Raw genomic sequence first — 26,349 nt, forward strand, 5'->3', positions numbered from 1 at the left:
TCCCTGTTCATTTGTTCAATATGAAGTTGCTTGTCACTCTTATGACAGTGCCATCGAGGAAGATGCTCATACTGACCGGCATCGAGCAAGCCTAAAGCCTTGCTATTGTTGTCGCCGCCTTCATTGTCCTTGAAGTCTTCTAGTAGCGCAAGCCGCTTGGTTCGACTTGGGTCCCACATCCCTTCGAGTCCATCCTTACATACGTTGCAGAGCATGGCGATTGATAACTGGTAGGATATCGAAAAGTGAAAAGTTGCTATTAATCAATTATATCATGGTACAAGAGATCTTTACCGGCCAGGTAGAAAAGGATTGTCGATAAGCAGATAAGAAGTGCGGGGTAAGATGAATACACGTTTGTCTAGACGCTGACATTGCGTAATAATCCAGGACTATGCATTCGATAGATGCTTTGCCTATTGCTTTCCGACACAAACGGCGGGGCCAGATTCCTCTCAAGGTTAGCGCCCAACTTTTTGCCTTAGAACAGTCAGCTCCTTAAAGCAATGGTGAACTACATAATATTCAAGAGATCCTCTTCATATTATCAGAAGAAAAGGTTTGTTTCGAGCCTGTCAACAACATAACCTTAGCAGTCTCTTACTACCAAAGTTCCAGACACTACGCATGGGAATGTTTTGTTGTCGAAGACCGAGGAAGAGGTTGACCGGTTTATCATCGCCGGCTTCAGCGAGCATTGTTTAGGTACCTACCGTAGGCTACGAAGTGAGGTGCGTCGTCTCTTAGTTAGACATTGTCATATGTTGCTGATTTGTAACTTGAGCTGTGTTTTCATCGCTGAAAGATCCAGTGGCCAAATTTGTCGACGATTCAGTCTAAGAATAGCTAATAAATGTCGATGCCCAAGCTTATAGAAGCAGAATCTCGGATTTCCTTTGAACTTCGTGGCAGATGCAGGCTCCAGCTGGTAGGTGGTTACAGGAATTGATAACAGTAGTCATGATTTCACTGATGAGTCTTTTCATTGGACGCAAATTGAAGAGACCCTAAGAACAGTCGAGGAGGAAATTAAAGCCATTCAAGTCTGTTGTTTGCGTTGCAGAGAGTCTGGAAAAGCTTGAGGCTGAAGAACGCTGTTCTTAGATGCGAAGTATCTGAGGATCCAGCAAGGTATTGATGGTTACACGAAAGAAAATCTCGAAAAACGCAAGCGAATGATATCTCCGATTCTGGTCCTGTCAGATGGGCCTTTCACCTTAACCAGAACAATATTAGCCAATCAACGGCATTCCAGCAAATTACATCTCAGCATATCGACGGCTTGACCCATCCACTCATGTGCCCTTAATGCATCGCTCTACGCGAAAGCAAATTCACGCAGCCTGTTAACACCTCCTTTTCCTCATCTCCGGTTGTGCGAGAAAAGACATAATCAAGGGCAGCAATGACTGCTGAGATCTCTGACTCTGTGAAAGAAGCTGTTCTGAAATCATCGCTCTCAAGCGCCGTGCTAAAAGCGTGGCCAGCAGCCGGCCTTCTATTTGGAGTCCACCCAGTTTTCAAAGACATATTTGAATTGGGACCTGATCGTTTTGTCACGGATGATCCAAACAGGCTCGTCATTTCATGGTGATCCGTTGAAAGGTAGGTAGAGTGTTCGGATTGTGGACTCGGAGTTTCTTCGATATCGTAGACGTCTCGCAGGTAGGAAGGGGCCTATGATAAGACGTCAAATCCTTTGTTAGTTATTGGTCTTGTACAATTCAAGCAACGAAATATTATGGTTCAGCATACTGGACATACCTCTGGAGTTTTGGGACGATTTAGAATTTTGTAGGCGTGTGTTGAACATGATGTGACGTTTTCTTGTGGGAGAGAAGGAGCAGATGAGCTCTTGGGCAGTTTGCTACGACGTCTCTTAGCAAGCGAGGGGCCTCTTGAACGCGGTGTCTGGCTGTCTTTGTGGGAATTAGTATTGGTATAGAACGTCAGCTCGTCCTCAGAAGATAGGGCGATTAGAGGAGAGGTTGGTGGTGACTGTTCTCGCTTGCCGCGCCGATAATGGCGGGCTTTTTGGATGGATCGGCGACCTGGAGAAACCTCCATTAGGATCATGGAAATTCCTCCACAAAGAAGACAGAAGGCGGGCGTGTGAAGAATTAATACTGAGATGGTCAATGGTGAAGTGTGAGGATCGAGTTTTAGTGGAAAAGGAGGAAATTCGAGGAAATCGTTTGGTAGGAAGGCGTTGACGAGAAGCAGCTCCTTCCTCCTTCAATCTGGCGTCTACGTGTTTGGCCCCTAATCTGATACGGCAGTCGTGACGTGATTAAGAAGGGCAGTTCCATCCATAGCCGTGAAAATCCTGGAGGGTATTTGTCTGCAAACAACATTCTTGAAGTCTACCAGTCGCCGCGTAGGAGCGCGCTTAAAGACCTTCAAAGGCCATGCATGGTTGGTATTCATTTAAGAAAGATGATTTCAAATTTGTTTGAAAGAAAAAAAATCGAACAGCTAAAAAATGAGAAGCACCTAGTTAAAGAGGATCGATATTCGGATGACCTTCGACACAACTGCACGAGGGCTTTTGGAACCAAGAACCAAACACCTGGTAAAGAGGAATCCTTCTCGAGGGCGTAGTGTGTGAGTGATTTTACTAAATCAAAACCAGTGCATAATTTAATGCTTCGAAAGTTGGATGATCATGAGTATGAAGGGCAGTCGACATGCTTTGATACTCATCAGGCCTTTGAGGGGTTGATATTTACGGTTCAAGTCTTAGTAAGAGTTGGGTGACGAGTGGAAGCAACTTAAGATGCTATAGAGGATACTAGAAAGAAAATAAAAAATAAAAAAAACTAAAAAAAAACTAATGAAGCATCGATAGGTTGTTGAGAGATGAGAATATACATTTAGTACATCGCAAAATATCGCTCTCTTACGATGGGAGGGAGTGCTATGTTGGATGGCCATGGACAACATTCTTGTGGTGTAGGTGACAACGCAGGGACCACTTACCGTATGTGGCTTGACTTCATGGACCCACTTATATCTTGTGGCTCGGTCGTTAGCCACATTGGCCATTAACGCGTCCGACGCGATTCGGCGCGTCCCTTCCTTTCGTATGAAGCCATCACCAACCGCTTGACCGCCTGCTCAAGTCCCCTTCTTCTGCCCACCATGATGGACCAATTTGATTATGGTTACGATTTAGTTGATTACGAACAAGAAGAAGATTCCTCTCCTAGGCCAGGTGATTCCCACGTCCGAGGATGCCCGCGTCTCCCTTGACGCTGTCACCCGGGAGATAGGGTTTCCTGTACGTCTCGAGCAAACTAGCCCGGTTACACATACTTTCAGTTGCGATCACACACCAAGAAATGAGCCAGTTCGGCTAAGCGGAAGTCATCCTTGAAAACGGCTGAAAATCTCTAGTTTCATAACTAAGTGCCGCTGGAATATCGCCCTCTCGAAGCTTGTTGACGGCGGTTGGGTTTTCACGGTTGTTAATGGCTTCGACCGTGACTGCCACTACCACGACTTCGAGCATGAATGCACGGCCGCAGAAAATTCAACCCAGATTTTACAATGACGACAAACCCAGATTGTCAAGATGTGGAACGAGGGAAAACTCGCTGCCCAGATCCTAGCACACATACAAGCTGAAGACCGGGCCCTGGCAAAATTCACCTCTCGAGACATTGACAACCTCCTCGCCGATCATCGCCAAGCCGAATTAGCTGGCAAAACTCCTATTGCGTGGCTTTCCAATCACTTGAAAGACTCTCCCGACTACTGGTCTCGGTGCCTACAAGACGACTCTGGTCACGTAACTGCTCTCTTCATCTCTCCACGCCGTGCCATAAGCCTTCTGCTGCACAGCCCAGACTTTCTAATGATGGATTGGATGTGTACATTCAACCGCTTCGATGTTCCGCTTTTCGTTATTCGTAGCCGCACGCTCGACGGCCACATTTTCCAGGTTGCTTCCTATTTCCTGTCTGGAGAGAAGCCTGACTATACCTAGGCATTAGCCACCTTGGCTGAACTAATCGTAGAACATGAAATCCATTTTCCAGAGGCTGTATGTACGAATCGCGAGCCCGCACTCATAGAAGGCCTCGATGCGAACCCGAAATTCCACAGCGTTCCCCATCTACTCTGCAGTCGGCAGGTGAACCTCGATATCTCGGCCAATACGCGAAGGCACTTTCCGAAGGTTACAAAGGGCCAACACCTGACGCATCGGCAGTTCCTTGATAAGTGGAATAGTGTCTTGCAAAGCAAAACGACCGATGCGTATAAAGATAGGGTGGCTGCTCTCGCGACAGATGGATTTCCCGCTGCTGCCGTTGACTACGTTGCCGACACCTGGCTACACCCATGGAAGACTAAACTGGTCGCTCGCTGGATAGACAAGGTGCGCCACTTCGGCAGCGTGGATACCTGGCCTTGCAACTCTGCTTCTAAGGGCCTCAAGCGAGAAGTCAGCTGCCCTACGGGCGATTTAAGGAGGGTTTTCGACAAAATGGCGCTTTTCTGCAATACTCAATACGATACCATCAATTTGGATTATGGGCGCCAGGAGCGCAAGAGTCTATGCGCGGCGTCTCACCTCACCTTTGACATAATTCGCCACCTTGTCTGCCCAACAGCGTTGAGTCTCCTCCTCATCGAACTGCGCAAGATGGAGACGGAAAGCGAAAGAGGCAAATCCCTCGCGGTTAAGTCAATCGAAAAGCCGCAGGATGCGTGTAAACCCTGCAGCATCATGACAACCCATGGGCTTCCATGTTATCATGTAATCTGGGAATTCGCTGGCAAGGGCCTCCCGCTGCCAGTCACGAAAGTTCACACCCGCTGGCTCTGGGAGGCCCGTCTGCCACCTAATCATGCCCGTGGACCCCTGCCGGGTTAAGGGGCGTAGGTGTCACCCAGGGAAGACCGCCAGTGTTCCTCCCAGGCGAGAGTCTTCACTGTTCAGGTACGAGGAGGCTGCTGAATGCGCTGGGAGAGATCCTTTGGCTGGCAAGCCAGTTAGAGGCCAGTATATTTAGCGGAAGGTCGTTGGCGACCTGAAAATTTGGCGTGCGAAGCCCCTCAAATGACAATCATGATGAAAGCGGCTTAAAGTAGGCCATAGTGGCATGGATCGTTCAGTTCCGAGAAGTTTCCCCTCAACGTCTCACTGCAAACGGTGCGCGGATGTGGCACTGATTCCCATGGAAGAATCCCATAAAACCCCTCAGTCTATTGAAAAGCCCATAACCCCAGAACCCAGGATGGGAGAGAATATTTTGAGACATACCAGTATTTCATAATATCTGGTTAGCCTTAAATGACGACTCTCACGAAGACTGACTTCCCAACACGTGCGCTCAACCGATTGTACCCAAATCGCCACCATACACCCACAACTTCGGCGTGGAGCCACCCCTACAGCTTCATGTCTCTACTGAACGCGGAAACCACTCAACGTCCAAAAAAAGAAACCGTCAATATCATTAGACAAACGATGCAAAAAACATACAACACCAGGTATTCGCTGGTCGTCACCGACCCAACTACTAATCCGGCCCTCACTGGCTTATCTATGGGAGAGCGGACGGGATCCCGAGTTTTCCAGTGGGTATGGTCGTATATGATTGTAGTCACTAGCAACCGGACCTATATTCTCTAACTCTTCGCCTTGCCTTGACGTGTATCTCTGGTGGTACCCATTTTACTGATACTGACTGGTAGAATACTAATTTTGTCTTTGCGACCTTTAGTCGATCAAAGATAAAGCGTCCTTACCATCTTGCTCAAGGATAGCCTGGTGGAACGAAGCGAAACCTGTCATTAAGCAGTCGTGGCAGTCTAACTTCATCAACCTGTCAACTTACCTAAACTCCCCTCCCCGTGGGACGAGAGCTTTAATACTAAACGGCTACTAGCTGCAAAGGACTACTTTGCGGTCGGTAATGGCTATGAACATTGCAAAAAATAGTCGAGAAAAAAAATGTACTACACAGCTTCCGATAGACCCTAGCGGGGATATACCTCAGAGAGCAGTAGTAGAATTTGGAATCAAGCTCTCAAGGCTGAGAACAGGGCTTTTCGATTTTTTAGAGGTCGGTTTCTTCCGTCGTAATGGCACTTTTCAACTGGCAATCCAGCTCAAGGCTATTAACAACTAGGTAAACCACCAGGAACACTTTTAGCGGGGTAAACGGCGCCCCTTGATGACTCGCGGGTCCTCTAGACATGTGACAGTCTGCAGTGGTAATCAAGATTGGACGCTTCGGGGTGGTTTTTTCGGACTTGGAAGACGTTCCGATGCACGCCGAACCGGAACACACACCGTTCGAAGCAAACGTGGACAATGTCTCATCTAAACCGCAGAAGCAATCACAAAAAGGTAGCAAAACTGCAAGATAAACGAATGGAATCGCGAACGATGTTTACACAGTTGCCATGAGCACCTTTGCAGGAAAAACCCCAGTCACTGATGTCGTACACCTGTGCGAAAACTGATGCAAGTTATTGTAGCCCCGCAGGTGGGTCTCTCATGGGGATGCACACCTCGATCGATAGCGTTACCTGTTGTTGGCTGCGCAGATAAGACAAAGAAACAGAAACAGAGACAGAGAGACAAAGTGTTTTTTCAGCAGTATAAAGCCATGTGCTCGTACTCTCCGCCAAGTTCATCCTCTAAAACCTTGGGGATGAACAAATGCCGGCAATGAAAATGGAAGAGAGAAACAAATATGGCATAAGCGGAACACAGATCTCCAACGTATCCCACTCTCCATTGCCTATGCACTTCCCGTCAGGTTGGCGCATGGCCGGACCACGGGAGCTAAACGAAAGCAGACGGGAAAAAGTCGTTTTAGTCGGTCCCAAGAGCCTGGTCCCTAAGATAGCTTGCAGTCAGTCACACCACGCACGGAGAATGCCATCGCCAAGACACAATCCCATGTGTACATAGTACGAGCTGAGACCAACTAGCGCAACACCAGGGTACTACGGGCGACAGTTGGGACGCAAACGGGGTCTTCGGGTAGAGATAAAGCCTGAAGCCTGCAAGTTTGGGGTCTTTTTTACTTCCGTGCTTCCATGGGGTAGTAGGGTGGTAGGGTAGGGTAGCGCCCTACCCCCTACGTTAAGTGTGTAGGCATATTCAACTGCTATGACTTGAACATTAGGAGAATATGACATCACAGTCTGCATGTAGGGGCCAAGGGTCTTGCCAAGAGTGGGGTACATGCCATGTATTCAGGGTCTCAAGCCGTTCCTTTTTGGAGTACGTATGTAACACCACCCTTACCAGTTTCTACGGTATAGTCTGCTGGCCCCGATCACTCACTGTTTTTGAGATCTCCATGCACAACTCTTCTCTACTTTATCGTTCCTTGAATGTCAGATCTCGAACAGTTTGTTGCAACGACCACAGTCGCAGACGAATCGAAGTTGTCCGTTCTATATACCGTTCAACTGCCAACTAGGCCCATTCTGTCCCAAACGCCATGAACCCTGTCAAGAGTGAGTTGCGAACGCCAATGTCCTCACCAGCCCCAAGGCCCGATATCATCGTACACGAGCGTCCTTCTCATGTGGCATCTGGTCAGAGTCTGGAGACAAAATCAGTCCCTCTATCATTAACACAAGTCAACGCTATGCAAAAGGTCCGCATTTAACAAAACTCTTTTCACTTTCGACATGGACTTGCTTCTTTTTCCTTTTTTTTTTTCTTATCTAAGAGCATGGACTGATTTTTTTGCATGTAATATCAGATCAGTCACGCCGCGAAGGAAATTCAACGCATTTCCCAACTGACCCGCGATAATTCCCACAGGGACGACAATCCTTTCCATCTCCAGCTTCAAGCCTCGTCAGTCAGCGATGAGACGTTAGGCGCAATGCAGAAACTCGCTGGGGACATTGTTCGCCATGTCGACAGGTTTGATTGTTCAGAATCGGAGGCGGTACAAGCGAAAGGCGTGAGCAGCAGAGCACGTCGTCCGTCCAACTCCAGAGTTCAGACTTCCTGGAAGAAGTCGAGCCGGCCCATGAGCCGGAAGAACGAGCCGTGCTGTTCCATGTGCGGTTGCCTAGATACACCTCAATGGCGGTCGGGGCCCCAAGGACCCGCGACCCTCTGCAACGTGTGCGGTCTGCTCTATTCCCGGAGAAAACTGAGGCGGAGAGCTGAAACTGAGATGCTTTCCGTCGCCGTCAGCAGCTGATAGCCCCCTCCCTCCCCGTTTTTTCTTTTGCTCGTTCTTCCCCCTCTTTCGCAATAAATAGCACGGAGCACGGCGTTATCAATAATGGAAACTGGAGGCGTTGGGTGTTCTGGGGAAGTCGTTCAACATTTGGCTATTGGATGGAATCACGCTATTATGCAACGTTAGTCTAATTCAAATGTCAATTTCCATGTTGTCAAACCCTACCCTCCCTTGATCTAGTCCCGAGTAAACCTTTTGACTAATTGGGGGAAAACTGGCAGCTCTCTGCATGCTGCATCAGATGCACCCTCTGGATTTTTAATCCGCAACCTTGCCCGAAATATGGACACAACACCTCCAACTTGTCGAGCAGGTCGGATAGCTCGACTGATGACCTGATGTCACTCTTTCTGGGCCTTTTTCTATCCATCGGACACGTCATGCTGGAGTCGAGGTGGCGACGAAGGCAGTTATGGCAAAACGCGTGGTGGCACGGCGTAACTGAGGGAGTGATCATGTAGCATTTGCATATGGGACAAATGAGGCGGTCGTCAACATTTCCAACGTACTCAAGCCTTTCAAAACATGTAGCTTGAGATTCACAGATGCCAGACGCAGATAACTGCCGACCACTCCTCCTGCCGTGTCCCACTAGCTGAGTGTCAGCTCGGAACGGGGAGATTAAACATGCAACAAGAACCAGGACTGACCGTCCGGAGCACAAGGAAATGACCAAGCATCAACCGACCTCGCAGCCTGTTCTATTATCGAGCTCACAGATGGCGGTTCCGACCGTGTAGCGGATACGATGACCGAGGAAGACGGATCTGACATTACGATGTTTGTCAGAGGCTGTGGGGGAAAAAGGGGATGGATGGAAAGGTGCATCATTTGCCATCCACTTTGGATGGATTTGATTGGAAGAAGTCTTGGTAAGCCCGTTGCCGAGGTCAAGGTGGATAGATGCCAGTCAATGTAACGGCCATTAGGAAGAGTCTGGAAAGAATGCGGGCAGAAGCGCCAGGCTGTAAAGGAGCACCACCCCCCCGAGGCCTGTAGGAAGTACGAATCGAATGGTGGGTGCCAGCAAGAGAAAGCAAAAGCCGAGGCTGGTCCGTCAAGATCGGTCTGCTGCAATGCCATACACCTACCCTACGCGTCCTGTCGAGGGGTGGTGGCCGAACCCTAGTTGGCTTGTGTCCTTGTTTACATAACAAGCTAGACGAGGTTGAACGTTGAGTTTTTGCCACCATTGTCTGATGGCGGAGGAATCTGAAACCTTCTGACCAGTCACAGCAAAGAGTTCTGAGGTACATTTGAACAATGTATACTAGTATTGGCCTTCTACGCACCTCAGGCGGCACACAGCAGCACAAGCGGCAGAACCAGGTTGGCAATTTGGTTTGCAATATCGTCCATAAACTCGACGGAACATGTGATTCAAGACTAAATTTATTCGTAAGAGAGGGAGGGAGAGAGAAAACGTTCCAAACGTTCTTCATCAGCTGCTTTCCAGTCATCTTTCGTCGACTTTGGTAACAGTGCTGACTTTAGTAGGTGACAAAGCCAGTCTCCAAATTCAGCCTGCATCAGGGTTTAGTGCCAATTGTGGCTGGGATGCTAATTGATCAACGGACACAAAGATGGCATTCTGAAATCTCGGCTCCAGGGCCCTCCATTTGAGATTCCCTACTCCGCTAACTCGATTGGAGACTAGTTGGGGCGATTCCAATCCTTAACAAGGGGTCCTTAGCATAGGCGCTATCCCTGCTAGTCGACTTTGGGAATGTTCGACGGGTCTGGCCTTTGTCCATTACCCCGGGACCTTGTCTTCTCGAAAAGGTTCTCCTTCTAGACATGCCTAGTCGCCGGTGGGAACTAGCTAGCACCGTGACCTCGCCCTTTTGTCTTTCCCATGTCAAGTCCCAGCATTGTAGAGAGGCACAGCACGGGCAGGCTATTGTGCAGGATCATCCGATTGCAAAGCCAAAACACCATGGCTCACTTTCCTAGGTGGGATGAGAGAATGACCCGTGCTTGTGCTTACCTTGCGTCTTGGGCCTTCTCGGCGCTCTGGCCAGCTGTCAGGTACCCTTCAACCTTTTTCTGTTTCCTTAGTTTAAGACCTACATTCGACGCAGCCAGGCGGCCGGAAATGAGTGAGTTGTTGGGTTTATTCCTCGCCCGATTGAAATGCGGCCTGGCGGCGTCCGTATGGCGAGCCCTTGTCTGGTCGACAGTAGCGCGGCATGAGACTAACCGACTAGTAACAAAGCTGGCCTGCATGTACCGACCGAACAGGCACAAAGACCTTACATTGGGCGGAAATTTGCGACGGTATTGCCACAGATTCAACTTTCTTGATTCCACACCAGTAGCTCGTCGCTAAGACGTCCAGCCGAACGAATCCCTCTCCCTTACCACGTCCCGTCCCTGCCACCAACTATTGCTGATTTTGCCAAACCCTTCTTCCGGTCAATCATTGATCATTGAGGTTCTGACGTCGTTGAACTCAAGTACGGTCTGGCTGATTAGTTGTGAGCCGTCAGCTACCGCCTGCATATCGGCCAAAATTTGTCGATGAATTGACTCTGTACGATTGGCGTTGGACAACAGTAGCCTTGTACCCGCCACTGACAACCGAAAGCGAACTTTGCGGACTGATGAGAGTCTTATCAACACGGTCGCATGCCAAGCATCGTTGCATATACCTACACCCACCGCCTGTGTCGGAGGAGGTTATCATCATTCTTCCATCATGGTCTCGTCAATACCTACGCTAGGACGGGCTGTGTCCGAAGGTCGTCGTGAACGGGAGACTTTCAGGTTTGCACCATATTCAAGCTAACAAAAGTTGTCTTTTATTGATTACTCCAGATATGATCCTTCTCTGATTGCCCAAACTGTTCACAACGATTTGAACAACCTCATTCCCCCCTCCGAATTATGCGCGTCACCAGACCCGGCACTAACGGCTTTCGCCGAGCTCGCCGTCTTGCGTCTGAAGACCTCTCGTGCTCTGATCTCTCTATTTGATAGACACTACCAGTACATTGTTGCTGAGGCCACGCCCTCGCTTCCATTAACGCCTTATGCCAAACTTGTTGATCACGAAGTGGGAGAGCATCTTGCGCTCTGCGGTACCGCTTTACCCCGCGCCGCTGGTATTTGCGAGCTCGCCCTCGGAATCGCACAGTCCCCCTCCAGCGAAAGTCCTTTGGACTATGGCAATGTTCCCATAACCGTTATACCCGACCTTGCCGCCGATCCCAGGTCTTCGCAGCGCGCGTTCTGCCATGTTGCGCCAGAGAATCGCTTCTATTCCGGAGTACCATTACGTACTCCGAAGGGCATCGATATTGGCGTCTTTTGCGTTTTTGACACACAGCCACGCGGAGACTTGGATGATGTCTCGATCCGTTTTCTACAAGACCTTTCCCAGGTCGTGGTGGGTTATCTGGATTCGAGGCGTCAAGAAGACAACCACCACCGCGCTGACCGCATGCTGCGCGGAGTCGGCAGTTTTTTCGCAGGTAAAAGCACTATTTCTGAGTGGGAGACCACCGAGACCCCGGGGATATTGGACGATGCTCTGCCTCGGGAAGTTGGGATTCATAAAGTACAGCAATATGTTCAGCAAAACACTGAACCCGAGTCACCCGATACCGTAATAGATAACTCATCAGCATCCGCGAAACGACAGCTCGGTAGTCTAAAAGCCCAACAGCCACCCAAACCCCAACCTTTGCGCCGGCCAGGCCCAACCCCGATATCGAACCCGACTTCATCTGATAAACCTACCACGGCCGACCTCTCCATGTCTAGTTTCGGACGCACACATCCGCAGGATCCTCGAGTTCATCAGTTATTTTCCAAGGCTACCAACGTCATTCGTGAGGCTATCGATGTGGAGGATGTGCTGTTCCTTGAAGCCAGCATCAGATCATTCGGCGGGTTGACTGAATCATCAACCCACGCTATTAAATCTGCGGACGGAAGTAAATCGTCGTCTTCATCTTCTGACGAGACGGAACACCCGGAAAGATGCGTAAACAGCAGCTGTTCACAGAGAAAGGCTAAACCCCGTTGTCGGATATTCGGATTTTCAAGCTCGTCAGTAGCCAGCATCGACGGCGACCCACCTTGCCGAGCCTTCTCGTCAGTATCGGAGGGTTTTCTCGCCAAGCTTCTGCGGCGTTATCCAAAAGGTAAGATTTTCAATTTTGACGCCGAGGGCAATGTCCAATCCAGCGACGACTCAAGCGACGAGACCATCCTGGGCTTGAGCGCGATGAATCTGGAAAACGGCTCCATCGGGTCTCCTGAACAACCGCAAAAAACCGAGTCATCCCGTAAGCGGAGAAGAGAGCAACTCTCCCGCCTGAAAGAAGCGAAACAGATTATGTCCATATTTCCCGATGCCCGTAGTGTGTGTATCGTGCCTCTTTGGGATATGCAGAAGCACCGCTGGTACGCCGGAGGGTTTGTCAGTACCACGACCCCGGGCCGGACGTTTACTATCGAGCACGAGCTAGGCTACCTCCGGGCTTTCGGCATTGTCATCATGTCTGAAGTGGATCGAATGAAGGCTCAACTTATCGAGAGGTCGAAAACCGACCTTCTAAGTTCGCTCTCCCACGAACTACGGTCTCCTCTTCATGGCATCATCCTCGGCGCAGAACTACTGAGCGATACTTCCTTGGACGCCTTCCAAGAAGAGATGCTAGCTTCGATTGAAACATGTGGTAGGACGCTGTTGGAGACAATGGATCATCTGCTGGACTTGAGCAGAATCAACAATTTCATCGGCTCTTCGCCAAGCCGCCAAAACACCAAAGGCGCCATCGCTACGAATGATACAACGGCTCTCAACGATCGATCAGTGGCGAACCGTGGTCAGCGGCCCGGGATCGAGGCAGGAATGATGAGCATTGCCTCCGACGTCGAACTCGATATCCTTGCCGAAGAGGTCGTCGAGAGTGTCTGCGCTGGGTTCAGTTACCAACAGTTGTCCATCGCCCATCACGTCAATCAGCAATCATCCGAACACGCCGAGGTCCCAGACCTTGTTCGGAGACTTGACAGTCTCCAAGCAATCGAAGACGCCGCTTTCAAACCGCAGAGCCGTGGAGACTTGCTGTCGCTTCTCGGAGAAGTCACCGTAACGTTCGACGTCAGTCCAGCTGTTTCCTGGACTTTTCATACTCAGTCGGGCGCAATCCGTCGTATCATTATGAATCTGCTTGGTAACTCATTGAAGTTCACTAGTAAAGGTACAGTCAACGTCAAAGTCCTCCAGGTGCTCCAAGATAAGCGAAAACCTTCGGCTTCAACTAGGGTGAAAATTATCGTGACGGACACCGGGCGAGGGATCAGCGACAATTACCTTCAAAACCACATCTTCTCACCATTTTGTCAAGAGGACAGCATTTCTACTGGGCTGGGCCTAGGCTTGAGCCTTGTTAACCAAATTGTTGCCAAGTTGGGCGGGTCTATTCAGGTTCTGAGCAAGCTCGGCCATGGGACAAAGGTGACTGTAGTACTGCCATTGCAAGAAGCGGCCCCGACGTCGCCGACAGGCAACCCATACTCGGCGGGTTTTGACGAGTTCAGGTCGCTTTCTGACCAGCTGAAGGGCCTTCGAGTCCGGATTTTTGGGCCATCAACCGAGCATAATGCTCACGCAGATGGTGACCCCGACTGGTTGAAGGGAACCCGAAGCGAAGGTGCCCTCCTCGCGAACTTTTGCGCGCAGTGGCTGCAAATGCACGTCGTCGAACACTCCGTCTCCGAACACATCCTCGCAGACATGGTCGTTACTACAGAGGCATTCCTCGAAGATTTGCTGTCAGAACAGTCTCACGGCGGCATGTCAACACCCGTCATAGTCGTTTGTCGTAACTCTTTGGTCGCGCGACAACTAGCCGTTTCGGCGAGATTCAAGAACAGCGATACTGTTATTGAATTCGTCTCACAGCCGTAAGTCACCTCGCCTGTCGAACAGGCATACTCTCTGCTAACCTACTTGGAAGCATCGGTCCTAGAAAACTTGCAAAGGTCCTACTGCTAAGCCTGAGGCGGTGGATCAAATTGCAAGCCGCCACGATGTCCATTCCAACCCCCTCGTCGCTGGGTACCGTGGAAGCTACTCCCGGTGACCTGGCGCCTGACGATGGCATTCGTTTGACGCCAGAGGTCGAGTACTTCTGCAAACCCTTTATAAATAATGAGACATTCGCAGTCCCTGCCGCTGAGGACGGCACCTCAAATGACTCGCAGCTTGAGGAGGATGTTCAAAAAACAGCGAGACTCGACTTTCTCGCCCGAGAAGTCGATACCAAGAGCGACAATCTCTCTGAACGCCCAAAGAAAGACTGTGTGTCATCTTTGGCGCCTGCAGCTCCAACCAAGATGACCTAGGGGTCTCATGCCGGTGGAACGAGGTTTTTGCTTGTTGATGATAACCCGATAAACCTTAGGATCTTGATGTCCTACATGAGGAAGCTCGGCCATGAATTCGCCTGCGCCACAAATGGACTTGAAGCATTTGAAGCCTTTCAAGAAAGCAGTGGCCAGGGTGCCAAAGAGTTTAAATGCATTTTGATGGATATATCAATGCCCGTGATGGATGGCTTTGAGTCGGCCCGGCGTATCCGCGCCCTCGAATCGGAACGCGGACTATCGCGATGTCACATTTTCGCGCTCACCGGCCTGGCGTCGGCCAGCGCCCAGCAAGAGGCATTTGTGAGCGGCATTGATCTTTTTCTTACGAAGCCAGTGCGGCTTAAGGAGTTGAATAGCATTTTGGAGAACAAGGGTGTCTCATGACGTTATGGTTTTCAATGACGGACTGTAAAAGAAATGGACGTGCATGGATGGAAATTGGAGGCGCAAGGAAAATTATTTTGGCGCAGGTACGGTGATATAGTAAGTGCCTAGCTTGTATACATATCTTATTATCAGGGTTGGTTGTTTTTGCAGTAAAACCATCTTTCTTTCTGTTGAGAAGGACTGTCTGTAAGTCGTTGTGTCGCACGAAACATGTGGGCGGAGTATGGATTTTAGCATTGACCACCACATACATAGGATAGCATTGATGCGTGCATCCGCTTGTCTGCTTCGTGTTGAAGTAACAAAATCAGCATTTTATGCCACATCGCTTAATAATAATGCCCAGGTGCGTGCGGATGAATGAGCGCAAATAATGGTAGAAGACCAAGAGACCATACGCGCTTAGCCACCATAGACCAACTTTGATTAAATCGCCAAGGCTGAATAGTTCATCGGACTTGCCATGTCTTGCATATAAAAGCATGTAATTAAAAAGAAGGCGGAAAAATTACAAGGGCACTCATGTAAGCGTCAGCGATCGTTACCGGTAGCTGAAAGCCTAGCCCAAATTTTCCTCACCCTATTCTTAACCGATACTTGCAGCTAACTATCAATGGAAGCCAGAACTGTTCAGATTGCTATTCTGACGCTGTCGGACTCTTTACTGCCCTGAACCTAGTTCAGACGACAACTCCGCACTGGCCAGTCGATTCAATATACCCCAAACATAAATGCACTGCTGATCTCTGAATTTGCGTCTGTTTAACTTTTGGCAAGTAGAATAAGAGCCCAGCAATGCTGCAGTATTGAGAAATGATCTGCTGGTCGGCGATATCAAAAGTCACAATTAATTAACACATAGCCCGACTTGCATACTATATATAGCAAATCATGTATATTCGCCTCATGCACCTCGCTAGATATTCATTGACTGACCCGAAGCACCCGACGGTATTGACGGACATTCTATAAACTAAAAGAATGAAATACTGCATTGCTCGGCGTCAACTATTGTATTCTTGCTACCACTGGCACCGACCGCCATAGTCCATTCATTCATACTAACCACATTCGTTTTCAACACAATGCAAACCCACACGCTCATTTTACTTTCATTCCTGTCCTTTGGTGATGGCATATTTGCAAGACCTCACGAACATGCGCCTCTACACGTACGCCATGCCTTTGAGCATGGTTCATGGCCTCGGGGTGTAACTAACGAAACCTCCATAATGCCCACGTCGCAACGCACTCGGGCCCCATTGCATTCTAGCCTTCAGTCAAAATCGCACAAAGTCACTTCAAAAGTTCCACAACAGACGCCCTCGGCTCCGGCAAACCATACTTCCTTGCCGCCACACACGAGCCGGTCAGCCGTGTCTTCCAAGTCCCCATCCAAGACTAGTCAAATCGCCTCATCTAACACGGTCTCTTCGACAAGCGCCACCACCAGTGCAGCATCAAAAACCGTCGAGAATGGCAAGGTCGAATCTGACCTCGCTGTAGGCATGATTGTTGCTGCAGGCGTTGGCGGAGGCTATCTGCTCATTGCAGGCCAGTATTTTAGCCTAGCTGCCGGAAGCGTTGCTCAAGTTACCGGAGCGAGTGGTATCGCATCTGGAGTCAGTTCTATTTCCGGTCCAGAGCCGCAGCAAGTTGAAAATCCGGAGGAAGATCCTGGCAATCGTCAGCCTACTCCAACAGGGCAGAGATCTCAAGACCCGGAGAACACCACCCAACCACCCATGTCATCTTTCACGCCCACTTCTTCTTCGCCCATCTCATTTACATCCTCTTCGCAATCGCCCGTTAGTTCCAGCGCGGCTCCACGATACATTATCGTCCCAGAGTCTAGCAGCTCAGGTTCTAATAATGACTTCGAGTCCGTCCGATCTAGCCTTTCCGAGTCGGTTGGAAATGAACTTGTCTCTGTTTCGGACGATGAAGACAAGAGCATTCTGTTTTTGACCGCTCCATTGTCGCCTGCAGCTGCTAAAGACTTGACAGGAAAAGCAGGGGTAAGCATGCGTCATTAATTACTTACATGAGTCAAGGTACTAACACCCAATGAAAAAAAAGGTCGGATCAGTTAGCGAAGACTTCATCTTGGGAGAGATGAAAGATCTCCAGTCGGAACCGCCATTCAACAAAGAAGACGCTGCTGGTCCGTCTGGTCCGCCCCCAGCTCTGGCGAAGGACCCGCTCTCTGTAGCCAAGCAGCCCAAGAAAATAGTGAGGCAAACCGGATATGGAAATCCCACAGACCACATGGATCCAGAGTACCAAGAGGCACTCGAGTTGTCCGTCCTCTCACAGGAACCGGGCAAGTCCTTGACAGATACGTTTGTGTACGACGAAGTGGCCGGCCAAGGCATTACGGTGTATATCCTGGGATCGGGAATGAACTTGAAGAGTCCAGTGAGTTGTAGACCTCATTCACCATATTCTTAAGCTAAACTCTGTTTACTTTCTAGGACATCGAAAATGCCGTCGGTGGCAAGGATTTCCTTTATGCACCTGGTGCTGACAAAAAGCCGACAGACGACTATCCCGATATCGGCTATCCTGAGGGAACCTGCGCGGCATCCAAGATCTTTGGGCCTCAGTTTGGAGTTGCAAAGAAAGCAAATGTCGTCATGGTTAAACTTTCTGGACGGAGCGGCATGATAGGAGCTATCACCATGACGGAGATGCTCACTGCGTTAGCCCTCATCAAGAACGATATACACAAACGCGGCATTAAGGGGAAGGCTGTCGTAAATCTCTCTTATACCAGTAAGCCAATGTTGAGCAGTTCTGCTTCGAACGAAGAGAATTCCTAGCATAATGCCCTCTTTTGCAATGTACTAACGCTAAAAAGCTCCAATTGCCGATAAAGAATCTATCGAATCGTACAAGGAGATTTTGGTAAAGATGATGCAAGATGACATCGTCCTTGTTGCGCCAACCGGAATCTCCAACAACAACCGAGGCTCCGAAGCAAACGACCAATACCCTGCCGCCTTCGCCAAGGATACGGATCTCATTGCCGTAAACGCCGTCAGCTCCAAGGGCTTACGTCTGAATTGGTCGCCTGGCTCAGAAAAGGATGGTGTCACGGTTGCGGCCCCGGCTACTGGTTTCTGTGCTTACAAGGCCTTCAACCCCAAAGACAGGGCCACCCCTAAGGAGATGCAAGACTTGGAAAGACGTTACTACTCCGAGGGTGTCGCAGCAGCAACTGTCGCCGGCGTTGTTGCTACTCTGTTGGCTCAGGATGAGTACAAGGAGCAGCTACAGCAGCCCGGTAAAGTTGCGTCCAATGTCAAGGAACTACTTCAAGGACTGGCTTGGGTGCGGGCTGAGGGCGGTCCGCCAATCGTCTGGAACGGCGTCAAGCCGGTATTTGGTGTTTGCCGAAGGCAAGAGGGCGACTCCTGCTCCAGTGCAGCCCCGAGTGGGACACCAACTGCTGCTCCGACGTCACTGGTATCGAAAACCGCAGCCGTTCAAACGACAACTTCAACTCCCAAACCGTCATTGCCACCCAAGCCTACCTGGAACAATATCCCATCCACGTGGAAGAAGCAGTATGAGGGCGATGTCAGTTACAGTTTCGACTACACAAGTTCCTCCAGTTCCTCCAGTGAGGGATATACCGGTGATCCTCTGCCATGGTGTTTGGACAAGTGTAAAGGTATGTTGCGACGTGATTTCCAAACAATATGGTTATCAAGGCTAATCACTCCGACTCAGACGGGTGCAAATCTGTTTTCCTTACTCGCGTGGCCCAAGAAGGAAGCAAGGGATACAACATCTACTACATCTGTAATCAGTAAGTTCAACGGTGCCTTTCTCCTCGATGTACATCCGTGGAATTTGCCTACCCGAAAATGAATCTAGCTAATGGCTGTGTTTGCGCTAGATATGACCGTTCATGGTCTAACGACTTCTTGCAAAAGCTATCTTCGAGCGACTACGATGCCGGAATTGCCCTTGAGTAAGTTTTATCCAGTGGACTCCCTTGATATTGCCTTCAAGTCTAACGATTGCTCCAGTAAGGTGCAGGAGCAACAAATGTTATGGTATTAAGGAAGAGTACTTTGGTAGTTTTGTTAAAATGATGAATGCACGGTCGTTATCTATATTATTGAAAACCATGATATTATTTGAAATCGTGGATGTTTAACGGCGGCCGAACCTCCGTTGTGGCATGTTCAAGCACCATATGCTCCATTCTAGAGTGTCAATAACCATGATTCTACGCCATCATTATTATCCGCTGGTCATGCATTCTATCCATCGATACAGCAACTTGAGGGTCCTCAAGAAATATGCTGGGCCATGGACACAAGCACATATCGCATCTTGAACACACAGTCTTCTTACATATATGCACAGATTATTTCAAAAGTAGGTACGGTCAAGTCCTCGAAGATACACAGACACCTCAATTTCACAAAGAAAGCGCCGTTTGGCGATACCTTGACCCGGTAACGATACCTCAAATTTCATCACGTGAATAGTAAAAGACGATAACGGCAAGCTTGAGTCGACCTTGCCTGTTCAAGTGTCACTTTCTATCTAATGAGGGTCAACTAGTTGTCCTTGTGCGAGGTTAAATGTGCCTTTCTTTTTTGATAGTCGTCGCATTGCAACCGGGCAGTCTCATAAAAGTAGAAACAGCAATGTCTGCGGTCGTCTTCGATACCGCCAATAACCAATACTTGAGGAAACGTATTAGACGCGGCACAAACGGTAGCGATGATGACTACCCGTCTTGCACACAGATCACAATGTACAGCCACTCACGACGAAAAGAACCATCTCACATGTAGACTTTGGCAAGCGTTCCATGGTGAAAGCACACCTTCAATGCTTCATGCTATTCTTGTCAAGTTCAGAAATCCACCTGCAGGAGGATTAGAAAGCGATGCGAGCCCTAGACCAGCCGTTCCCAAGATTGAACCACCAGTACACACCCTAGCAACTGAACCCAATCCTATTTTCAATGACCAACCCCAAAAGCCGTTACAAGTCCTCTCAAATCTGGCAATCGGCAAAATCATTATTCTCCTTCTTGGCAGCCGTCTTCTTGGTAGTCTCCTCCACCGCAGCCTTGGCTTTCGCCTTTCCGTTACGAGCTCTCTTCTTGGAAGGCATCACCTGCTCGTCGAGAGACTCTTCGTTGGGGTCCTCCTTGTTCTTGATGGTGCGTTTGGCACGGGGTGCCTTGTTGGGGGATCCGCCCTCTCCGGTAGTCGCGTTGGTTCCGGCGAACCAGTTGGTGTGCTTCTTGATAGCAGCGCTCACGCGCATGCGGGCGGCGTTGGCAGTGGCAGATCCTAGCTTCTCCGCGAGGACGTCATAGTCCAGAGCTGGGCGGGGAATCATCTCAATAATGGCAATCATGAGATTGATGTCAGCCTCGGAACAGTTGTGGCTGGTGCTGGCAGCGGCGTCGTCGGCGTTCTTCTTGGGAGGCATTGCGAGCTCGTAGTGATGCGGCTTCTAGACATAAGTTAGCGGACATGGAAAAGAAATGCAAGAAGATTATGCCACGAGTTTTACAATGAGAGCAATGCGGGATTGATTTCCTTGGTGGAGATGTTCAGAAAAGCAATCCTTGCGATTCAAGAGTGGATGGTTTGGGAGAAAAGGGTAAGATTGGTGATGAAGAAGTGAGAGAAAGGTTTTGTTTATCGCAATTGAGAAAGAGTTTAGTAAGAAGACGTGAAGAGGAGGAAAGGAAGTAGCTTTTAGCTTAAAGAAGGAAGGACTTTCCACTTGATTTTGTTAAACAAAGAGAAGACGATTCAGAATTTGAGACGTGGAACTCACCAGAACCTGCGTTGGGATTATGACGAGTCGTGACCTTTCAGCTCACAGTGGTGAAGTCACAGACAGACACAAGAACAAGAATTTGGAGTTGGTGCATTTTCAATACTGGTATTGTCTAAATTAGATACTACTCAAGATGCTGAAAAGAGACGCGCCCCGATTACTCAGCATTCTTGTTTGAACTTACTTTGCCTTCGTGTTGATACCACATTCGCCAAAGCTGAAAGAGGCTTGCCTCGTGATAGCTCCTCGTCAGGATCGGTTTGTAGTCAAGTGTGAAAGGTTGCCTTGAAGCCTCGTGTTCAGCGACCTCTAGGTCGGGCTGAGGCTACCATGCGGTGACAGCCCCCCCAAAACTACAAGATGGAGGACACATAACCTCACGGCCTCTTTCAGCGCCAAATTAGCATGACAACTCACGCCTTGCGCTTCACCACAGCATTCAAACTCATACGATATGTCAAGACGTAAGAGAAATAAAGGCCTGAGAACCTTCGTCAGCAATCTCCTGTGTTGTCGATGACGAAAATGCAAATTTATGGGTGGATCATGCACTCTATCTTCTGCGGGTATCACAGAATCCCGTTCGCTCGTAAAATTTACGCTAGGGACAACAATCCAATATTGAAGTTAGTAATATACTGGTATCTCGTTACGTTGTGTGGGTTATAGATTTCTGCTTGGTGTTGCCTGCTGCCCATGCCTATACCAAATCAACCGACGCCCCTATCTGGACATAAATAAGCACGGGCACCATACCATGACTGGGATAACCTAGTTCTGCGACTATTGAGCGGTTGTAACAAAACGCATAAGCAATAGATGGATTTGTGTGGATCAGTCGGTGGACTCGGAGAAGTCCGTGGATAATAAGTGGGCGTGGTGAAGCCCTAGACATCAATAAATCCGGAATGGTGTAATGGTCAACATTTGACGCTCTCATACGAGGGCTCCGTCAGGCTCGGGGTTCAATTCCCCGTTCCGGAATTTCCTTTTGCATTTCTTTTGTTCGTTCTCATTTTTTGCTGAATCAATCACACAGACAACTGTGGCGGCAGGTTTCAGGGCCTGGAAAAGAGCTTTGAAGAATTATTTGACGAGGTTATCGCAACTTAAGATTCAAATATAGAGAATGGATAAGAGAAAGAAACAGCAAATAGTGAGGTTGCCTTATTGTCGGAGTTGACGACCTATTAAAAGAGTTCTTTCCAGCAGTCGCTGTTATGAAGTGCGTTCTTTCCAGGCCACTTCTCGTGCCCGCATTTTGAGTGCCTGGCTAGGCCAATCAAACCAATCACGCCGTCTTGAAAGAGCAAGTACGATACTGACAACACGTCAAATCGTTTCAGGTTCAGTTTTATGTATTGGTACGTACAGGTAGGGGTAAATTTTCATCTGATGAGGTAGGTAAGGGTTTGTTGGCAGAGCCAGAATTGGCAAGCATAAAGGCAACCAATCAGCTGTTTGGTCTACGATGGTTTACAATTTCAATCACCACTAAGTTGCTACAGACAGAGACATTATTGGTTCAGGTAGAGGTCATTACAATTCCACCTCGTTATTCTCCCATACCACCAGGATAACACCATCACTCAGTTCGCTTGTCTGCGTGCTCAGTTTCGTCTTGACCAATGTCAACAACACACCTTACCAAACCAGCCACCCGTACAACATACCCAACATGAAGACTCCCCGGTGCTCTAACACATCGTCCATCATACCAGCAATGTACGCGTATATCTCACCGCCTCCTTGCTCTGCCCTTATATGACTGACGGCAGAGAAGAATGTAATAATCCACAGGCCAATTTGGTATACCGCGACGATCTTGAGGGCGCGTTGGGATGTGCCGTTGCCAAAGTTTGTCTTGACAAAGAGAAGAAAACTTCGTAAGAAGCGGTCCCAGAACTGTGGTCGAAACATGTTGAGAAGTTTCGACCCCTTGGACCCTCCAGCCATTCGATATCTCCTTTGTAGAGTATGAGGAGGAAAAGGAGGGCTAAAGCGGATGTTGCCTCCCTGAAATGTAGTCACTGTGGAATCAACCTGACGCCGACCCGAGGCTTCTTGCCCATCGTAACGAAGGCGTGATCCCAAATCGACATGTTCGCGCAGATACCCAATACCACCTCTGTATCGTGCCTTTTGATGTGTGGATGGTGGTGGCGGCGAAGGTGGCGGGCTTGGGAATAAATATCTCTCATTACCGCGTCTTGAGCTGGCCGGACACATTGCGTTACTGCCTTCTTCTTCGCTATCCGTTAGCAGTTCGACAACTCTGATGAACCGTCTGCGTCCGTTTCTGCGTAGTAGCGATGGAGATGTATCATCTCCATTTCGATTCTGTGATGCCATACGGCGCATGTTTGAAAAAAGAAAAAGTGTAATCAAATGATGAGTGAAATGAGAGTAGAAGGTCGAATTTGTACAAAAAGCATGCAAAATTTCTGCCTTCAATTGTTCAGAGGATGCTCTGCTCTCTTGAGGTAACTGTTAATTGGTTGATGGGCGTTTGCAACAGTGATGGCGGTGAGGGACGTGTTCCAGGCAAGTCGCGCGGTGCGTGCATGATGAAAGCAGGATGTTTGTCAATTTATCGCATCGAAAGAATGGAATGTTAACATGCATTGTAGAATGCAGGGAAAGGTCATTCCTAAAATTGTTGAAAAGATAAAGAGCTTGTAGGTTTCGTAGGTTTAGAAAAATGTCTGTCTGAATATCCGTCGTTTCATGTTTTTTCGCAACACCAGTACAAAGACAGAGCTTCTAATTGACGCAGTAATTGCAGAAAAATTGCAATCAATCAAACGAAGTACATGGTGCGATTTGTGTCCGAGTGTTTCCATCAACTGGGCATATGGTGTAGTGGTATCACATCCGCTTTGCATGTTCTCGATCATCTTTGCGGAAGGCCCAGGGTTCAATCCCCTGTGTGTCCAAATTCTTTTTCCTGTTAAAAATTTTTTGCGCTACTTGCGTTCTTGAGTATAAATTAGAAGTGCCTTCCATTATTCATTATCATATCTTATCATATCTTATCACGTTCTAAAATGTCGCAATAATATTCGTCTAAGTGACGGCTCAGAGTATAGGCCACGCGATCCGTAGCTGAATTCGCCTTTTGAGCTCAAAGAACACAACAAGGAAAGCATTTTCCGCCAGTTCCCAGAAACTAATTGTATTGATAAAGTACTGCTGGAAATTTATCGCATTGCGCCTCTATCCCACAAAATCAGGCCCAAACGTATTGTCCTAATGTCCCAAGGCCCCCACTTCTACCTTCCATTGCTACAACAGAGATCTATTCATCAAGAGCCAGAGTCACAACTATGACTTCTATTTGCCCTCTCGTGCCTTTCTCACCAGTTCGGCATAGTACTCAAACGCAGTCATGTTGGGTTCGCAGGTAGTACCCACTTCGGGAAGCTTCCCATCCTGAAAGTAGTCTTTGACAATTGCATTCGTGCAGTTTGACGGATGTGAGGTGAAACCATGCTAAGAAAGAAGAGTTAGAACAAATTGCAAGCTTCAAATTCATAATGTTGGAAAAACTTACACCGGCGCCGTAGTGAATTAGAGTCCGGCTGTTTCGCAGACGCGCGGACACCTCCCAGGCGGTGCTCGCCGGGGTGACTGGGTCGTAGCGGCCGTTGACAATGAGAGCAGGGAAGCTCGTTTTGACGTTTCTCAGCGAGTTAAGGTCGATGCTTTCCGCCGCATCAAATTTCCACCGGGAACACAGCAGCCGGCTCTGCGAGACGGTATCGCCAAATGAGCTCTGCTCCTTGTGAGCTTGATAAATGGAGTAGAGATCATCTTGATTCTCGGCGCGAAAGGAAGAGTCTCCGCAGGAGATGCCGAAGACCGCAGAGGATCCGGCTTCGTTCCAGAAAGATTCCAATTGCGGAGGGGCCGGGGCTGTAGCGGCTGTAAAGTTTCCAGTCAACGCGTGGTGAATTCTTTTTATCGCGTTGGGAAACATGGTCGGCGAGTAAAGCTCCGCCATGAGGCTGCCCTTGAAGGCGGTTGCAGGGTCGCCGTATCCACTAGTGTCATTCTTGACCGTCATCAACTTTTCGATTGCGTTATTGACGGCCATCATCAGATCATCGACAGTGGTTCCGTTGCCGGCGAAGCTGGCCAGACCGCAGACTTGAGGGCCAGCATTGACGCACTCGTCCAAGAGGTTGTGGAGAGCCCGTTCTGTGTCTCGTTGACTGGTCACCCAGGTAGTAACAGCATAGTCTTCGGCCAGAAGGTTGGCATCAAGAAGAAGTCGTCCCACGCGGTCGGGAAACATGGAAGCAAACACTTGCCCGAGCACAGTACCGTAAGATACTCCCCAGAAATTCACCTTTGCGCCTTGGCCAAGAGCATCCGCAATTGAAATCATATCTCGTGCCACGAATGGCGTGCTGATAAAACGGCCATACTTTCTCTGCGCTTCGTAGCACTCCTCGGCGAAGGTTCCCGCCATATCCCAGTACGTAGTTTTCAAGTACTCCCATACGTCGACTTGCGCCAGTGTATTGAAGTCTCGGCGAAGAAGGCTACCAGCATCCGGGGAGCTCGTGTTACAGACAAAGGGAATGGTATTGCCAGTACCTCTGGATGATTGTCAGTCATGGTATTGGGTGTTTACAACGTCAATGCGCTTACCGAGTGTCAAAGCCGATCAAGTCATAATGGCCTCCGGCGATGCTGAAATTATGGGTAAGCATACCAAGCATAAGAGCGAGATCTTGTATTTCAACCTACTCTCGCAAGTCAAGTCCACTTAAAGCGACACTTTCAACGCTGGAACCCCCGGGACCACCCGGATTGTACAGGATGCTGCCCTTGAAGGGCGTCTTGGTTGCATTATACTTGATCAGTTGGAGCTCAATGGTTTCATCTGAGCTGTGGTTGGTATAATCCAAAGGGACCTCGAGTTTGGCACAAGCTGGCTTCTCGGGCAACTTGGCAAGGGCAGCGTTGTATGCCTCGCCGAAGTCTAGGTCGCATTCCACCCAGTTGATGGAAGATTTGTTAGATGGAGGTGAGTGGGATTTTTCTTTGCTCAAAGAGACATGCACCTCGCTCGGAACAGTCAGCGTACTGGCGGAACCCAGGAGGGCATAGCTGAGAAAAGCGTGTTGGGGTTTCATGGTGAGTTGAGTGCTAAAGTTGGCGATGTTGGAATGCTTCTTGAATTTGATTTTCCGACCGGCAAATGGCGATGTTAAGTACATTTTAGATCTACTAGTCAATTTCTGTAGCACCACTGCAGCCAGGCTTCAGTCGCGTCGACTGCACGATGACGATAGACTTGCCCCAAGTCTGTGGTCTTAATGTTGAAGGATTGAGGCATTGCTTTTAAGACATCAACCTCTGAGGTTATGTTTCAGAAATCTCCTACAGTTCCATCTACAATGTAGTGCATATAGATTTTCAGCAGCGGTAAGCTGAGCCCCAGTGGGCCGACAAAAAGCAAATCACAGCTCCATGTGGTAACTAAGCTTACAGGCTGAACAAGGCCAGCTCTAAG

At 49.0% G+C, this 26,349-nt stretch overlaps 7 protein-coding genes across 7 annotated transcripts, besides 1 other annotated feature; 5 read left to right on the top strand and 2 right to left on the bottom strand.

The window, feature by feature from the left end:
• Positions 1-3,574: 3,574 nt before the first annotated feature.
• Positions 3,575-4,879, top strand: CTRU02_214915 (uncharacterized protein; the record flags this gene model as incomplete). The annotated part of the gene is made up of 3 exons (XM_070206336.1): positions 3,575-3,943; positions 4,020-4,045; positions 4,108-4,879. 3 exons carry the CDS (start codon positions 3,575-3,577, stop codon positions 4,877-4,879), a joined length of 1,167 nt encoding a protein of 388 aa, XP_070059979.1.
• A 597-nt stretch (positions 4,880-5,476) lies between these two features.
• Positions 5,477-5,641: a sequence feature (Protein overlapping with rRNA (CTRU02_214916, KAL0930096.1) was converted to a misc_feature.).
• Positions 5,642-7,619: 1,978 nt separating this feature from the next.
• CTRU02_214917 (white collar-2) lies at positions 7,620-8,189 on the top strand (the record flags this gene model as incomplete). The annotated part of the gene is made up of 2 exons (XM_036726571.1): positions 7,620-7,628; positions 7,737-8,189. The coding sequence occupies 2 exons, from the start codon at positions 7,620-7,622 to the stop codon at positions 8,187-8,189; spliced, it is 462 nt and encodes a 153-aa protein (XP_036581758.1).
• A 3,484-nt stretch (positions 8,190-11,673) lies between these two features.
• On the top strand, positions 11,674-14,591 carry CTRU02_214918 (Histidine kinase 5-like protein 2; the record flags this gene model as incomplete). Its single annotated transcript, XM_036726570.1, has 2 exons — positions 11,674-14,150; positions 14,204-14,591. 2 exons carry the CDS (start codon positions 11,674-11,676, stop codon positions 14,589-14,591), a joined length of 2,865 nt encoding a protein of 954 aa, XP_036581757.1.
• Positions 14,592-14,657: 66 nt separating this feature from the next.
• On the top strand, positions 14,658-14,999 carry CTRU02_214919 (Histidine kinase 5-like protein 2; the record flags this gene model as incomplete). Its single annotated transcript, XM_036726569.1, has 1 exon — positions 14,658-14,999. One exon carries the CDS (start codon positions 14,658-14,660, stop codon positions 14,997-14,999), a length of 342 nt encoding a protein of 113 aa, XP_036581756.1.
• Positions 15,000-16,234: 1,235 nt separating this feature from the next.
• On the top strand, positions 16,235-19,073 carry CTRU02_214920 (alkaline proteinase; the record flags this gene model as incomplete). The annotated part of the gene is made up of 7 exons (XM_036726568.1): positions 16,235-17,020; positions 17,082-17,420; positions 17,477-17,777; positions 17,863-18,678; positions 18,738-18,816; positions 18,907-18,981; positions 19,040-19,073. 7 exons carry the CDS (start codon positions 16,235-16,237, stop codon positions 19,071-19,073), a joined length of 2,430 nt encoding a protein of 809 aa, XP_036581755.1.
• Positions 19,074-20,024: 951 nt separating this feature from the next.
• On the bottom strand, positions 20,025-20,468 carry CTRU02_214921 (uncharacterized protein; the record flags this gene model as incomplete). The annotated part of the gene is made up of 1 exon (XM_036726567.1): positions 20,025-20,468. One exon carries the CDS (start codon positions 20,466-20,468, stop codon positions 20,025-20,027), a length of 444 nt encoding a protein of 147 aa, XP_036581754.1.
• A 3,690-nt stretch (positions 20,469-24,158) lies between these two features.
• CTRU02_214922 (uncharacterized protein) lies at positions 24,159-25,969 on the bottom strand (the record flags this gene model as incomplete). The annotated part of the gene is made up of 4 exons (XM_036726565.1): positions 24,159-24,317; positions 24,379-25,429; positions 25,482-25,523; positions 25,581-25,969. 4 exons carry the CDS (start codon positions 25,967-25,969, stop codon positions 24,159-24,161), a joined length of 1,641 nt encoding a protein of 546 aa, XP_036581752.1.
• Between the last annotated feature and the right edge of the window lie 380 nt (positions 25,970-26,349).

The sequence above is a fragment of the Colletotrichum truncatum genome, assembly GCF_014235925.2.
Source record: "Colletotrichum truncatum strain CMES1059 chromosome Unknown Contig_0012, whole genome shotgun sequence".
Taxonomy (NCBI): Eukaryota; Fungi; Ascomycota; class Sordariomycetes; order Glomerellales; family Glomerellaceae; genus Colletotrichum; species Colletotrichum truncatum.